We start from the raw sequence: 18,004 nt of genomic DNA, 5'->3' as shown, positions 1-18,004 counted from the left end.
AGTGTGTTCCATGGAGTATTTCAGTTAGATACTCTCCCCCACTACTATAATTATTATGAACTCTTGGTACTGGCAATACATAGGTTTCAGTTTATTTGACTTCTTAGCCTACTATGCTTTCCGGCTTTCCACATTTTTATGTCTTCAGGTGATATAATTAGTGGTTTCATTGATGTTCTAAGTATTGGTTTTGGCAAAACACATACAGCTAGATAATATTTGTTTTATAACCATTTGGCTTATTTTCTGCTTGGGTTGTTGAAAATGTAGTACCACAATTTTCAGGACTCACATAGCAATCAACAGTCTGGACATCTTGCATAACTTCCAGACTACTTACCCATATTTCTGCCATAACTGGATTTGGTGAGGCATAATAATACCAAAAAACAAGGAGAGAGGGTGTGTATGACAGCATTGACAGTTTAGTGTATATACAAACTACCCTATTGGTTACTAAGAGATGCTAGATTCTTTCAACTTGAAAGGAAGAACTTTATGTATAAAGCTTTATTTCAAAGTAGGTACAATCACTCAAGTGCATCTGGAAGAACAGATGGAACATTATAAATGTCACTATCACATTCTTGCCATCCATTTTAATAGCAGCTCAACTACCAGCCCATAAGTTGTGCCAGATGAGTGTTGTAAGCCATAGCCACTTTGACCTATGGTTGTCATATTGTCTGTCATATGGTCATATGTTTGGTTGTCATATGGTCATATGGTCTCTAAACATATGGTTTTTCAAGTGAAGTGCACATAGTGACTTGATTAATATTGTTTGGATCTTTCCAGTGCTATGTAGAGTAGTTGAAATACAGCTTGTGAATTATTGCCAGCTACATTACCGAATGCTGTGAAGTCTCCAAGTCCTCATGTATTGAAACCACTGTCTGCACAAGCACAGTTCCTACACAATTTGATCTATGGACACCAAAATGCTCAGTTAGCCCCAATTACCAACCTTAGACACGTGAGCATCTACTGGAGGCAAGGGGTAAGTGGAATTCTAGGAAAGAATGGAAATGGAAAGTGGGAACAGAAACAGCCAGCAGAAAGACTGATGAAGGTCACCACCTTCTTTACAGCATGTCTGTATCCCTACACTAAGATGGTCAAGATACTCTAACAGAGCAGTCACAAACACTGATTGGGCAATCTAAAGTATTTGTGAAAGACTGCAGGTCAGCTAGCTAACATGTACCTTTAACTGATTCACACATGTAGATGAGTCAATCAACACTGACATCTTCTTTGAGTCAAGCTTGCTCAATTTTCTCTAACAGTTTTAATGATACACATTATCATGTCACATGTTTCTTAGTTGCAGAACTTATACATCCTTTTGCTAAGAAGTGATATTGTACTATATTTCATGATTTGTATAGACATGATTACAGCTAAATAATATCTGGTTGTTGGAGTTGACTTTGGGAATGATATAGCTAGTTTTCAGAGCTTACTCTAGGGAGCAAGGAAGAAGTATACATTCAATGATCTTAAGGTGTGAACTTGCCTGAAAACAGTGTGAGTGTTTGAAGACTCTGATCAACAGATCAATAAGATACTTTGTAAGGCTTTGAGGATAGTATCCTCATGGTTGATGATTGACCCATTCATTGTTAGTTGCAGAAGGAGCTTAAAGTGATAGAAATTTACTGATGTAAATACATAGGTCTGATCTGCAAGTACAAACTATGGAATATAGCTAGTACACAATCACTCCTAATACAAAAGTGTATATGAGATCAGGAACTATAAAATAAAGGCACTTAGGCAATATACCACACACTCACGTTATTTCTATCATTATCGTGATCATAACAGGTGCAGCGCTATTTTCAGTGTTTAACACTGTAGCCTTTACCCTTCTACAAAGATTAGGCAATTATCATTAGTGACCACACCTAAGCCTAGTCATGTGAGCCTATAAATTGCTCCTTGATTGTTAATCAGATTCACACCAGCTTTGTATGTACAACCTTAATGTGTGCCAAATTCAAGATGATCAAGGTATGTGTTTGCATTTTATAGTGGCTTTTGTTAAAAGTGCAAAAAAGGGGAGAAAACTCTATAGGCCCATGAAACCAACAAAAAAGAAGTTTTCATAGGTTGTGCATATACTCTTTTTTTGGACCGAAAAATTCTCTTTACCAGTGATTAGCGTTACTATGTATATGTGAAATAATGCAGCACTCTTAAGGTGGTAGTAGACAGACAAAGCACTTGGCTTCACTATATTTTTGTTACTTTTCCACTCTTTTTTTCTGTATATGTCTGTATCCTTATTGCACTAGTCTATTTGAAATTAAAAATGAAGTAGGGATCCGCATGCTAAATAGTAGTGACTGAAACAAAAGACACGGTGATATTACAGTGTAGCCATATCAGAAAATCTGTACACGGACATGTGATTGTGCTTTTAATGATAAAATCATGAAACTTCGTACAACAGTATGTTATAGGCTACTTTACTTTTTTGGACTATATAGGGGCATCTCAGATTTGCCATTTGGTGACCTTATAGCCATTTTTTGTGCGGAAAAATTAGTCTTGTCTTTATTTACCTTAGGGATAATTCAAATTATTAAGTTCTCATACTGAAGCAGCTTGGTTTTTGTTTCAACTCAATAGAATGTTTCTTTGTAAAGCTATGACTGTTTTTGTATCCACAAAATACTGTGAATTGATGCATTCCCATTCCTTGGCCACACAACACATCTAACCAGCTTCACCTTACTTTCACAGTACTTTTGTGGTATTAACTAGATACAATCAAGCCCAAGCACACATTCAAAGCATCCCAAAATACCCCTGATGAATTTCTATAAGTTTAAACCATTGTATGTAAAATGCAAGTTGATTTAGTCATTGTGATGATGCACCAACTATTGATCCTCATACCACACTCAGACACTCTATGTTAGTTCATGCAACATCATCATTCAATTGAAGTAGAGTACATCCCAATTGTGGCATTTGTCTGCCACTCAAAAGCTAATCTCTTTTGTGTATGTGCATGGTTAATGGAACACATCTTGATACTCCACCTTCATAAGGGCTGTACACATGTATCTTGATAAGCCATCTGCAAGAGTACTACACAGATGTGCAGAAATTCCAGTGCACAAGGCCAACCTACATTACATAACTATGACATCAGTCACTCTTTATTGATGCACACACCATTGAAGAAATTATGTGTGCACATTAGTAGCTATGCGTAATCATGTCTTTGTTGGTATGTGATAATGTGATTACTCCTTGATCATTAGTAATGTTCAAATTTAAATGTATTCACACAATAACACATAATTACTGTCTTAGTATCACGCATATTTTGCGCGGGTACACCTTGACTCTCTGTCATATAAATCTTTACTTACATGTTCTGTCATTTGATTTATATGACAGAGAGTCAAAATAGGGATTTGTGGTTTACATTACCACCCCAGCGATCCCTTCTTGTTTTGTGGCTTTTTTCAGCGATCCCTATTCCTATTTTAAAATTTCCAATTTTTTATTCAGCTAGTAATACTATGAACGAGTAATATTAATTGAGTGTAGCTAATAACTTGTAAAGTTTCAGTGGATGCGTTTTGGTGTGACCTCTATTGCATTGCATGATTTGTAAATGAAAAATGGCTGTTAGGTACTGCTGCATATTGCAACTCGTCAGTTAAAATGAACTTGAATTCTCTCACACAAATATTGCTACAATAACTTATAATGAGGAGATTGTCATGCATACATACATGTATTATTTACTATGTGATTATAAATTTGACGAAGTCTAAATTAGTTCAGTCTGTGCTACAATTTTTATCACGCTTCCATACACAGCAATTGTGGATTGAATGTCTCCACTGACATATTTTCTGCTTGAGAACATCAAACAGAGCTTTATTTGACAACATCATAGTGTAGATGTGCTGATAATGTTTTCCACTAAAATTCAGACAACTTCTTCTGTGATTATAGTTTGCTTGCTAAAGTAATAGGAAAGATGCATGGAAATTAATAGCAGTGTAATACGAGTAAAGTGTATAGACAGCCACTTAAAAACAATACTCAAGCTATAAAGTAAATACCTCAATATTTTGAAGTCTAACTGCGGCTGTCTGCAAGCTGATAATGAGTGGAGTGAGTTGTGCTGTTACATCTGGTGTACCACTGAACATATGACATTGCAGTTGATTCTTTAATGCCATAACCTCAGTATATCTTCTACATGTGCTGGAAAACTGCTTAATGATATTCAGCATCATTTTTTCAGATGAGTTTGCTTGGTTTGACATGCATCTGTCTTCATTTAAAATGTTTTCCTACAGTTAAAAAGAATTATGATATACGTATATATATAGTTGTGTAGGCAACTTACCAAAGAATTATTCAAGTGCGTGTTCACAAATATGCCATGAAATTCATTCATGTTCTCCAGTGCTTTAGTAATGCAACAGTCAATGCCAAAATGTTCGACTCGTAGTAGAGAGGAGTAATCTTTTGTTTTGCAATTGGTTGTTCCATTATTTCTATGATTTGTACCATTTATTTGACATAAAAACTGTCCATTGGTAATCTCCATCTGGCTTTGACATAACGTAATGATAATAAAAGTGATTACCATATGTAATACTAACTGGACCATTTTGAAGTAGAACTGTATACGTATGATTAAAAATCAATTGTCCTACTGTTGTACAGAAAGCAAGTGTCTTTTATATGCTTCTAGGTAGTGAATTTGTAGTGCTTTACCAGCCATATAACTATCATAACTAAATATGCCAGCTATTAAATCATTTCAATGAGCTTCCTTGAACATGCAAACTAATAATCTCTACAAGCAAATCTATAAATTAATAAAACTTCTTCACCTATCAAAAGAGACATGATTTTGTGCCTTTAAGTGTTCTCCTACCAGAGATTAAAGTTTCACTTAACAACAATATCTAGCTGCTGCATTTTTAACCAATTATGGTGACATAAATATATCTCATTTCTATAACTTGGACTTTTAAACATGCTCGTAACAGAATCAGAGACTTCACAGTACTGCATCTTTGTAGTCATAAAGAATAATTTGTTAGTGTTATTCACAAAGGAAACTAATGTAATGGTACAAAGAAAACTGATCTGTGTTGGTTTCCTAAGACAGCTGATACTGGTATCTTAAGAGAAGGTGTTAAAATGATTGTACAGATAGGTGTTGTATGGGAATAAAAAGCGATTATCCTTCTTGGTTCATGCAAGCAACCAAAGCTATATAGAAATGATCAATTCTAATTTTTTGAGGAGTAATTTCATACAGCCAACTTAATGTTTGCATCCTCCCCTCTAATCTTTACATCATTCTATATGCTAAACATTCAGGTGACTAGACATTGGTATCCTGTAAACTATTGCTAAGAGATTTAAAGCAATTCAAATTGAGAAGTAATTATTCAACAAATATGATCATTTTCTTAGTATAATCCGTCTCCCACATTTTGGGAAGTAGGCATATTCTAGTGCTTGGAGACAAGTATACTTGTGGTTAATTATAAGTAAGTAATCGATACATTCATCTCTAATATAATGATGTGTTAGTTTAAATAAATGGTGGATTTTATCTCCTATGGTAACTGACAATTCAGCAAATGTGTATTGTTTATTAATTACTCCAATAAAACATTTGCCAAACTGTCAAACTGATAAAGTATTAAACTGATAAACTTAAATAGCACATCATTATGTTTTAGCAGCATCCTGATATAGATTCTATCTCGAGAAAACAGCTGTCATATTTCAACTGTCCTAAAGTTTTGAGATACAATGGTTTTTTTAAAAAGAAAAATTATGCTCTCACTTGGCATATAGTGGGTTCATTACCAGCCTTCAATATTTGTTTAAGTCAGTGTCATGTCATAGGATTGGGTCAAAATACCTGGCCACCCAGACCATAATTTGTCTGAGTCAAGTGTTCCTCATCCACTTTATAAAATAAGTGGGTCTGACCTCTTGTGCATTAATCCAACTCAACATTTTGATGGCAGTGTATTTGCACATGTTTGTGAGATGGGCCGTATTGCTGGTGAATTAGATTTTAAAAGAATAAATAGTCCTATAGTCCTTTTGCCATGGTGGATTATACATTATAAGTGTTTGCTCTTAAAGAGTAAGCAGAGATGGAGGAGCTTATTAAGATCTCTAATTGAAAAAAGCCAGCTCAAAGAATATGAAAAGGAAGATGGAGAGTTGTTCTAACAATAAAATTGTCTGTGGTTGTCCAATACCCACCTATCAATGTTGACGCATACCGACAAGTTTTAGCTGTTTATTTTTTGTACTTTCAGACAATCTTAGCTTTAATACAGGGAAATACAAATGTTGTACTCATAATGTAGCATATAGTGTATAGCATATATGTATGATACACACTATATGCATACAGTACAACTGTTGGGATAATCCCTAGATGCTTAAATGTTTACATCTGCTCAATCACAGGCCTTTATGGTTACCATAATAGGTTACCATTGCTTTGTCATATGCTGCACATAATATTCAGTCACTGAATGCCCAAATATATACAGTACCTTGTAATGTTTGTCTGGCTTTTCCACCAGATATCATATAAAGACTTAGAAACAAGATGACATGCTTGGTTTTTGCATGCAGGAAACTTGATCAGTTAGTAGATGAATGCTAGTAATTGTCACTTTAAAAAAATGTGTCCATGTTTGGTTAGTTATAAAATCTATTCGTAAAGAGGAATTGTGTTCTAAAGATTTTTATAATGAGGTAGTTGTTATCAAAGCCCATAGCTATTCTTAACATCATGTTTTGTACAAAATTAGCTTATATCAATACCTACAGGATGTGTAAACTGAAAACACAATATAGCATGTGAATGAATGGTGCATTTCTCTTTAATATAATCAATGTTGGTATAGCTAAGATCCATTTTATTTCCATACCAATTATTGTCCTTTGCTTTGTAAATATCAGTGCTCCTAAGGAAACTCAAAATACACACATTCATTTATGCAATATTGCATGGACATATGCTATACTGTCACTATATTATTTACAGTTTTTATTTTAACGGCCCTGGTTACAGATACAGCTTACACAGCAATGGATTCGTGTGTTGTGCTAATGTGTATGTGTATATGTGTACCCAAACTTGTGCAGGTTAATTTCTTCCATGGTTTGAACTTTAATTAAAGGAAAGATTTTGATACCTCTTAGTGCTTAATAGCTTGTTCCTGGAGTATAAACACAAGCGTGTATACTTCAGACAGTTTTAGTGATGTGGCCAGTATCATAACAAATAAAACATTACATAAATTACATTAAGGTCTATCCCATGCCACATTACATAGACTACATTAAGGTCTATCCCATGCCACATGTACTGTAAGCATATGTTAATATAATTTACTTCAATAAAATTATTTACATGCAGAGTATGTACGTGTAACAAAGTGAGAGTCTAAATGTTTATGTTCATGCAACAACAAATCCAGTACAGTGTAATCGTGAATTATATGTGTAAGTGTTAGTGGTGATGAGTTTATATCTTCTGATAATAGTTTTATCAGAATCTCCAGCTTCTCTCAGTAGTACATCATTGGCTTAATTGCATCAAATATGCATGGTAATATTCAACTAAGCATACCAATAATTTTCTTGTTGTGAATTGTTGCTTACTTACATGTGCTCTTTGTTTGTCATTAGCAAATTTTTTGAAGTCTGTGGAATCTTCATAAGGTGCAATGCAAAATGCAATCAGAATATAATACCTATGAATAAGTTGCTAAAAAACTTATGTACCATGCACCACAACAGTAATATCTATAGTAAGTTTTTGCTACTGACAAAGCATAGAAACAGTGCTGGTCACTGTAAAGTACTAATAATAATAATAATAATAGTAATAATAAAAACAGTAAACCTCTCTTTCATTCTCTACATACTACCAATTGTGACCTATATATTATCTATATAGGAACACCAACAAATGCTACAACTACTAATATCAAAATAAAATGCTATGCTTGATAGGTTAAGCTTGACAACAGTGGCTACAATTTAACTCCTTGTTTATCTGGTTTGCCATTATACTCACAAACCTCTTCATTGATCCAGTGAACAGCGATTTCTCTGTCCTTCACCATCACTTCACTCTTTGCTTCTTCATTTCAATATTTACAAGATGTAATATTAAAGCGCCACGTCTGTACAGAAAATAAAGCATGATGTGCATGGCTGAGATGATATTAAAAAGCACAAGCTGTAAAGTGTGGTGCTTTATTAGCATAAGCCAAGCATTGCATAACTGAGTGCTTTGTTTTTCTAATAACACAAGCAAGGCAATGATTTCCTAGTGGAATAAGCCCACTATAAATAAAATGTGCTAACATGATACTCATCAATGAGTCACACTGGTTGTCCAGGTGTGCTGTTATCAACGAAATTTAGATGGTAAGATTGTTCAGTTTACAATGCATATAATTTACAGAAACTTGTGTAGTGTGCTAGTTTTCAGAAGAGAACTTGTGAAAGACCAGTGAAGCTGACTAGTTTGCAGAGAGATTGTCAATTGTGTAGCCAAGATTTTGTATAGAAATTCTATTCTACGTCTGTAACGAATATACCGTGTGCAAAACCCAAGCACACTGCATCCACTGGTTAACATTTTTCTATTAAATAGTGTATTTTTAAACTATTGATATTAAAATGTCTAAATGCGCTTTTTCTTTCAAATGTTATGCTGCTATGCAAACACATTGCTGCAATTTGGTTGGAAGACCTATTTGCTTCATCTTCCCAGTTGTGTATTGTACCATTAACACAATATTTATCTACCCAGTTTGTGTGGAAATTTATTATGCACTACCCAATGATTTCCTCAGATGCCCTTCCCCAAAGTAATTCTTGTAGATATTTGTATGAGTGTTTGTTTGTTTAGTGTTGTTACATACACTTAGTGGTTTTTGGAAAACCGTATGTGATTATAATTAGGGCAAAAGTAGGCAATGGAGTGAGTTGTGGTGGTAGCAAACTAATATGTAGTCATGCTGTGTTTCTGTATATATGTATGCAAATCCATTATAAGTGGTGATTGCTCCCTGGAAATGTGCACTGCTCAAATCTGCCAAGTGCACACCACCCAGGATTGCCTAGTAGATGAGGTCACAATTTAAACCATAGGATACCCTCATAGGCTTTTCCTTTCATTTTCTTAGAAAACCTGGTGCAAAGTGCTCTCCTTGCAGTGTTTATGTCAATATATAGTAACTGTGTTTATGTTGGTATAGCAACCATATATGTGGTCATAGGGTGTGCATGCATAAGATCTCATCTGAAGGTAGGGTGTGTACAGACATGCAGACACATTTTCATAACTTTCAAAAGGAAGAAATATACTTTTATATGTGTTTTTATGGGCAGTGCATGTAGCTATTAATGAAAAGCATGGTAGAAGGCAGTGTACTGATTTTTAATAACTGCACTAAATTGTGTCTTAAAACTACACTGCTCTCTTTTCTTTGGCTATCCACCCACAAAATGCTTTTTATAATTATGGACATTTTCTTCTGTAGTATGTCAATGCAAAACTAAGTGTTCTAGTTTAGGTTTGAAAAATATTTCCCTGAATTCTATAAACCCAGAAGAAACAGTGTAGTATAAAGAACCTCAAATTGCACACCCACCTACCCACCCACCCCCATCACTCACAATGTTGCTTTATGACTGTTGACATCATTCACACTTAATACATGTGATTAGTGCCTTGCATGCTAACACTGGTACTGCAAACTGACAGCCAAGGATTGCTGCTTTGTGTGTTGTAAAGCATAATATTTTTTTTTTAATTGTAATTGTTGAAGCATTTTTTAAATTGTTGTAAGTTGTACAGTGACGCATTAAGTCATGAAAAATATGGACCGGTTTCTGGTGCTTAGAAAGCTACTCCAAGAATGCTTTACTATGTCACGAAGTAGGCTCCATTATTTGGGTAACCTGCTATAATCAATCATTGAATACTTGTCTGGGTAACAAAATAACTTGGTAAATCATGCAGTGTATATAACCAGCATCTATAAATTTATGGATTTTGATGAAGTGCAACATATAAAAGTGGGAACTGTGCAACTTAAAACAGTATACTCCCTTACACTGTGTTTACTAACTCTCCAAATAACATTCTAGTGATGATTATTTATGTAAATGTACATGATATAGTTCTTGTTTTCAGTACATAGTGCATTATGGCTGCTGAACAGAATGTTAAATAGCTAAATAATGTGCTTTTCTGTAACTGTATTGTTGAAGTTTAGGTCATGTAAACATTTCCTAGGATTGTACTATGAAATCTCCAGCCTATTTTTAGTTAGTGTTTAAAAACTGTATAACTTGCAATAGAGTAATTATAAGGTTTTGCTGTATAATTTTCTGTGACCAGGTGTGTATTTAACATGTCCCACTCTCATGAAATTGGGGCATTTTCCTCACTTTGTACATGCACTTCAAAAATAAATGTATGCTTAAATTCTTTATTGTACTTTTTATTATTATAAATATTTTAGACCACTAATTCAACTACTAAAACAGATGAATTTCATGGAAATAGTGTTCACCATTGACAGCAGCCGGTTTAAAGATATTCAGACCTTGTCTGATAATGTGTTTGAAGATTTTAGACAAGTCAGTTCTATGTGCACACATTATAACAAATGTTTGTATTACAATTATTTCTGTTAGCCATTTGGTTTACAAGAACTATTCTAACTTTAATGATAAACAGGGCAAATGTACATTTTTACCCAATAACTGCTTCTGTTAGAATTGGGTGTGTTATTTGAACTTACCATATGCATCTAAAACCTTTACCTGAGTATCAAGCTAATTTATTGTAAGAAACTACATTAATGATTTTGGAAACAGTTTATACGTATCATTATATGTATCTTTCATTTGTAGAAGGTTGAAGTGAAGCTCACCAGCAATGCTGTTGTGTTTGTGTACATTCATGGAACTACTACATGCGTGCGTAATGTAAGCAGCTGTGATACTATTTGATACTATTTATATTTCCTTGTTGTTTCAGGTTGATCAAACACAGGTACAAATGCACTGATGTAGAGTTAGAGTGATTTTATCTCTTTTGTACTTTTCTTTTCTAATTCACTTATCGAGTGTACTTATGTTGTTTTCTTAAAACTGCAGAAATTCATGGGTGCTATTGCAGTCAACAGGGCTGACAGTGATGGAATGGTAAAGTGTTTGTATGAATGTATCAGGATGCAATCTAAGTACTTAATTGTTTAATACACTGAATAGAACAACCTAATCTGGTCTGTGTCCATATCTTTTCAGCACATTTGGTATCTTCATAAGCTATGTCCCAATTTCTCACCAAAAATCACTCATATGTTACCATTGTCTAGTTTTTTACTTGTTCCTTCAAGTGGTTCACTCTGTAGGTGTGACAAAATATTGATCTTACTACATAAATGATAATTCATAAGAAGTGGTGTGAGGAAGTAACTAAAATGGCTACAGCTTCTGATCTGGGGGCACAGCCCCCCAGACCTCCTCCTGCCGGAGATTCTATACTCTGTCAGCCCCCTTCACCCCTGCTTTCCATAATGTCTCAAAGTTCACCAGAATCAATTTATAGATGCAATTTGAAGCATTATTTACCAACTTAAGTAGTTAAAATAGCCTATTTGCAGTCAATGAATAGGCGCATTCCAAAAAATACATCACTGTCATAGCTACAGCCTTCCACCATTTTGAATGGGGCCACTGATAATAAGCACAATTGTGCTACATTGAAATATGATGATGAAAACAGCTTGTAAAAGTGGTATTATTGAACAACAGGCTATGGAAGCCTTCAAGGTTGCAAATTAGTTAGACGCAGGTGGTTATCAGTGTTGAACAAGTGCGAAGTGTTGACAACAGTACAGTAATTGCCTTGTTTGCCAGTACAAGGATAGCGTTTAGTCTGGTAGTCATTACTGCTGTGTTAATGAAAGTGACAGCAATAGCGGCTGACCATCCAGATGCTGTTTAATACCTCCTTTTACTGGCAAACAAAACTTCAACGTTCGCACCTGTTTAACTCTGATAACCACCTGCGTCTAACCAGAAATACTAATTTGCAACCTTGAAGGCTTCCATAGCCTGTTGTTCAATAATACCACTTTTTTCAAGCTGTTTTCATCATCATATTTCAACATAGCGCAATCGTGATTATTGTTAGTGGCCCCATTCTAAATGGCAGAAGTCTGTTGCTATGACAGTGATGTAATTTTGGAATGTGTCTATAGTTGTTTTGTAGAAGTTTTTAGGGTTACTAAATATATCTCTGTATGATTAAAAGCTCCTACAGCATTTGCAGAGCAGTACAAAAACAATTTTGCATGCTTGGAAACAGTTGGTACAGAGGTTACAGATACAACTCTTATGTTACAGTGTGTGGTTCTATTCCTACCGAGACATGCACAATTTCTATGTATTTAGACTACTTTTAAAATCATGTTTTGAAGCACTTGACTGCTCCGTTGGGGTATTTTGAAAGTTCTATTAGAATGTATTGATATTTTTCCACAGTTTTAAGTCGTACTTTAGAAAGAATAATTTTAGAAATTTTATTCTGGGGGAGTGGGCTTCAGCCCCATGCCCCCGCCCCCTTTCACCGCCTTTGTTCATAAGCCTGTGAACATTTTGTCAGATTCACACTGCCCTTTAGTGTGCATATTTAATTGAACTATTTGTGACCAGATTTTACAAAACCGATCCGATATCGCACATCAGGCAAACACCACCTGTGGATAACTACACTATTGTACTACTAGTTTTGACCCTCAGTACTAACCCAACTACTCGAGGCTGGTTTTAACACACGTCTTTTCTGGGCAGTATGGAGAGCTCAAATGGTTGTTTCTGGCCTTGTGAAGGGTCTGGCTTGGCAAGAATCAGTGGTTTACTGGTGGATGGCCTGGTAGTGTTAAACAGACATTTTTTCTGTTGGTTTTGCCACATATCAGCCACTAAGAAGCCAGCACAGCCCTGTAATCTCGTGTCTGGACTCCAATCGTGGTCTGCCTCCATTTTGAAGTCTTTCCGTTGCCCACTCTGCCACCCTCCACCCCTTTGTGTGCACTCGTCATGCTACTTCGCTCATCCAACTGCTCAGATTGTCTTTCTTATTTGGTGGGAAACTCTACAAACAGCTACAAGTACTGGAAGTGGTCTGAAAGGTAACAGATTGATACACCTAGAAATCAAGCCTGTAGCATTTAACATAGTTGAGTTATGCTTGGCTGAAGGAATCCATTAGTTAATCAATAAATGTGACTGGATTTTGGAAAAACAATCTAAATTGCACATTAGAAGTTTCGAGATAAATGGTTTTAAAGAATTCAAGTCAGCATAACTCACCAATGATAGCAAGCACATTTATGAAATCTACACAAAAGAGGCATACTTTTCACTTATCCCAACTGTTGCAATAAATGCATCTTTAACTTACCTTTGTCTTCCTCTGTGTTCCGTTTCTTAGTCCACAAATGTGTTGATTTATGGGTAGTGCATTTATGGCCTCTTGTGCTGGCTATCATCTTTAAAGTATACCATGCCTCCTACATTTGAAGTAAGTGGATTGATTGCAGCAGCCCTTCTTATTCTGTTCTTTATTTGTAATGCTGTATAACTACCTAAACATAGCTGAGAATGAAGCAAATTAGTCAAGTCAGATTTGGTAACTGAGTTGTGGCATGCAATGAGTAATATTATGTATTCCACTGCATGGCATTAACTCCATTTCTGATTTTTATTACAAATTTTGCTAAGATGTGTATGTCTATAACATGTTTATATATAAAGTTTAATGTTGATTACTTGACTCACCTTTGACCTGTCCAGGGAATATTGCACTGGTAACTCTTCACCTCCCACCAACTGATGTTAGTGGTGGTGGTTTGGTATCTGCACCTGGTCCCGGTTGCCATGTTGGATTTAAAAGTATTTTTCAGTCCAAATATTTTGGGGTCAAATGCCTGCCAGTTCTTATATTTTCTTTTTTCCAGGTGTGCCGATACTTGGGCAGGGAAGGAATTTGGTGCCTAGAGGCATTCCACACACCAAAGGCCTTCCTTTAAGCCATGACTGGGTCTTAATACTATAAGCAACCTTCCTAGAGACCAGGTACTATCACATTCCCTCTATCAGGAATGGAGATACTGCATATGCAGCTAGAGCTGTTTTAATGCTCTGCTTCAGAGTGGCAAGACCAACATTGGCACAGGGCAGCCATGTGTTGATCTACCCTCTGAAATGTGTGGAATTGGCCTATGAGTGAGTCATAGGGGTGGCACTCCACTTGGAGAGGCAGCAGTTGTTTGGACAAACATCATGCTGGGCTCTCTGAAGATCAGAAGCTGAAATGTGCCCATAAAAGAGCAACACCTCCACACTTCTGTCTGAGAGGCAACACCTGCTGGGAAGCAGTGTGTTACACTCCTTGCAACAGGGAGCTGACACAATCCAGCTATGGCATAGCTGCAAGTCAACACTCCTGTTGGGGGAGCTGACATTAACCCCTGACGAGCAGTGTTGGGAGTAACGCGTTACTTATGTAGCGCGTTACGTAATATTATTACTTTTGTGGTAACAAAGTAATATAACGAAATACAGTATAAAACAGGTAATATAACTCAAGTTACTTAACTTACAAATGTAACGCGTTACATAAGTAATATAGTTACTGTAACGAGTCAAATATTACGTAATATTATTACTACAAGTAACGAAGTTACTAGTCTTGTTTGTTATCCTCTGAGTAATGCCTAGCCACAACGAAGTAACGAGGCCTACTGAATGAAGCTTATTCACCAGCTTCTTACTTATAACCAAGATTTGCATATTGTCCAACAACGCAATCATGTCACGTGATAAGGTGGTAGTTGCACACGTGACAGCTTAAGGCTGTGGACACAAAGTAATATAATATGTAATATTATTACAGTTACTTTATTTTATGGGTAATATGTAACTGTAACTAAATAGTTCAGTTGCAAGTAATATGTAATATGTAACTACAAAGTAACTTGCCCAACACTGCTGACGAGTGTCACATGCCAGATGCTCCCATGCTTGTATCAACACTCCTGCAGGGGGAGGTGACATTGACTCGTGAGGGAGTCACATTCCAGGTGCTCCCATGCTTGTGGAGGAGTTGACAGTGGCCCATGATAACATTGTCAGTCGGAACTCGGTCACCTGCAGTGAGGTAATGAGTACATCAGAGTGTTAACATGTAACAACAAAGCAGTAATACAATCTGCAGTATTGGCTAATAATTGTATCGGCACTGACAAGGCAGAGCTGTGGGGAAGCTGGCATTGATCCGTGACAGAGTCACATGCCAGGCACTCCCGTGTTTTAAAAGAGCTGGCAATGGCCCTTGATAGGTGCCTGTCTGCACCCCCACTTAGAAGAGCAGAGATATAGGTTCACCTGCAGTGAGCTAATGAATACATCAAATTAGACAATATCATATCACCACAATAACATTGCCACAGCATGCAGTATTGGCTAGTAATACATAGTTGTATTGGCAATAATATGCTTGCAATATTTGTGGATTATGTGAAGTTATGTATAAATTATGTGTGTCAACAATGTGTGCCATTCCCCTGTATGTGTGTCAACCACATTATTTTGCCAGTGATGTGTATACATTATGAGCATATGCTGCTATTTAATCTTGCGGCTGTGAGAATGGGGTGAAGTACAAATACAGGGATGGGAGAGGAGGATAACACTTGACAGCCACTTGTCAAATGGCTGACACCACATGCTACTGTGCATGTGCTAGTACTCTTATTGAAGCACTGTTATTCCTATTATTGTCTCACATCTATGGATGCCGCCGTCATCTTCAACCTTAACTTTGTTTAGAGTTATTTAAACTAGTTGATTACTTGACTCACCTTTGACCTGTCCGGGGCGTATTGCACTGGTAGCTCTTCGCCTCCCACCAACTGATGTTAGTGGTAGTGGTTTGGTAGCTTCACCTGGTCCCGGTTGTTGTATTGGATTTAAAATATTTTTCAGTCCTAATATTTTGGGGTCAAATGCCTGCCAGTTCTTATATTTTCTTTTTTCCAGGTGTGCCGATACTTGGGCAGGGAAGGAATTTGGTGCCTAGAGGCATTCCACGTACCAAAGGCCTTCCTTTAAGCCATGGAAAGGGGCCCTGCGATGCGCAAGGGTGGGGAACCTTTCACCCAAGTATCTGGATCTTTGTGTAGGTAGCTGGTCTGCGAGTTCAGTGTCATGCAGGAACAGCACTTAGCGCATACAAGTAATGCGCATGTCTAAAAAAATTTTTTTTTTACAAAAAACAACAACAAAGGATTAACAAACTCTGCCATGGCATGCATGCACTGAAGTGAATATTATGCATCAAGTTGTGTTTAGTGTGTCATTGATAACCTGCTGCAATAATCTTGGACATATTTGCTACCTCGTTGGGAGGAGGTCTGATATATCGTTGAAAAGCGTTGCCTCTCCAGCGACCAAGAGTGTGTATGTGAGCATCTGGCATTTTGGCTAGTGATGCAGAGGTTGCTGCTCCTATGCAGAAGCTGGCATGAAAAATCCTCTGAAAAATTAGAGAAATGTCTGGCTGCAGCTTGTAGCCCGGCTAGCTGGACTACATACGAAATGTAGCCCCGGTGGCTCCTCTGATCTGAGGTGTGAAAGTGGTAGTAGGGTCATTCCGTGTCAAATCACCAAGGAATCGTAAGGTCATCCCTCGGATTTTGATGAAACTTGGTGTGTTTGTAGTAACCCTGGTGCTCATCACCCATAGCCTCATACACCACATAGTTTCTGATTTATGACCACAAATATTTTGAACATTTCATGAAAAATTGATCTGTCTCTAGGTACTAAATCAACTGTAGCTCACCACTGTGTAAAATAAAATTTTCAGTGATTAAAGAGTGTTGATTGACCTTTCAAGATGCCCATAAATTATGGGATATACACTTAATTGCGGTTTTAAATGGCTCGATTAAAAATGTCAATCCTTAATATTTCGAAAAGTGCTGCTTCAAATTCTTTGAATTTTTTAGTGAATAAGTATTGGGTCATAGTCTATTGTTGATAAAGGTTTTGTGGTGGGGCCACAATGGGTCCAAGAGATATAATTAAATATGTTGTGGTATGTAATGGAATTTTGTGTCTTTCATTGCTGTATGGGAGTGTACACCTCTAATAACCACTCCTAATAAGGCCATGCCAACTTTCCAGTAGTACTAGTGACCACCTGTATTTAAAGACCACCTTTGTGCTCCAGTTCTTCCCATTTTTAGTCTGATTTACCATATAGTCCCACCGTCCCACCTTAAGCTTGTCCAGACTATAGTAAACCAAACATAGTCATTATTGAACGTGGACACCACCATGTATCCATTAGAAGATTATCTTCTTAATTTACCACCACAGTAGTACAGTACACCAAAGCCGCACTACATAATATTATGTAGCCACCCTGTAATGTGGACAGGTTGAGAACTATGGCACTTGCTCATTATTTTAATGGAGTACACACATCAGCACTGATCTCATAATGTTACTTTGGCTCCAGGGTTTTACTTTGTACATATTACAATACATGTGTGAAATTTACTAAGTCATTTTTAAATGTATTTCACTATTGTGCACACTTTAAAGACAGTACAAGAAGTCTTGATTATATAGAACCATGATAAATAGTTTGTATTAGAAAACTCACAAAGTGTCTGTCCAAAGGTATGAGTGCATGCATGTGCACCATTAAAATGGGGCAATTAACAAGAGTCCTGGCTATCAAGCTACCTACTTTTTATTTTTCCACTGTACATATGCAACCCACATAATATAATTTTCAAAAACTTCAAAAACTGTTAGCTGTTTTTAATATATATATATTTTGAAGTTTAGCTGTAAAAAAGTA

The 18,004-nt window shown here is 36.4% G+C and overlaps 1 protein-coding gene across 1 annotated transcript in view; it reads left to right on the top strand.

Annotated features, from left to right (window-relative positions):
• LOC136237995 (uncharacterized) overlaps positions 1 to 18,004 on the top strand; it is a 174,129-nt gene that overhangs the window by 141,460 nt on the left and 14,665 nt on the right. Inside the window, exons 6-9 of the mRNA XM_066028296.1 lie at positions 10,578 to 10,695; positions 10,972 to 11,046; positions 11,099 to 11,113; positions 11,218 to 11,265. Of these exons, the coding sequence (XP_065884368.1) occupies positions 10,578 to 10,695; positions 10,972 to 11,046; positions 11,099 to 11,113; positions 11,218 to 11,265 (256 nt within the window). The remainder of the gene's footprint in view (positions 1 to 10,577; positions 10,696 to 10,971; positions 11,047 to 11,098; positions 11,114 to 11,217; positions 11,266 to 18,004) is intronic.

This window comes from Dysidea avara, chromosome 11 (genome assembly GCF_963678975.1).
Source record: "Dysidea avara chromosome 11, odDysAvar1.4, whole genome shotgun sequence".
NCBI classification, from domain to species: domain Eukaryota; kingdom Metazoa; phylum Porifera; class Demospongiae; order Dictyoceratida; family Dysideidae; genus Dysidea; species Dysidea avara.
This window is presented reverse-complemented; position numbering and strand designations above follow the sequence as displayed.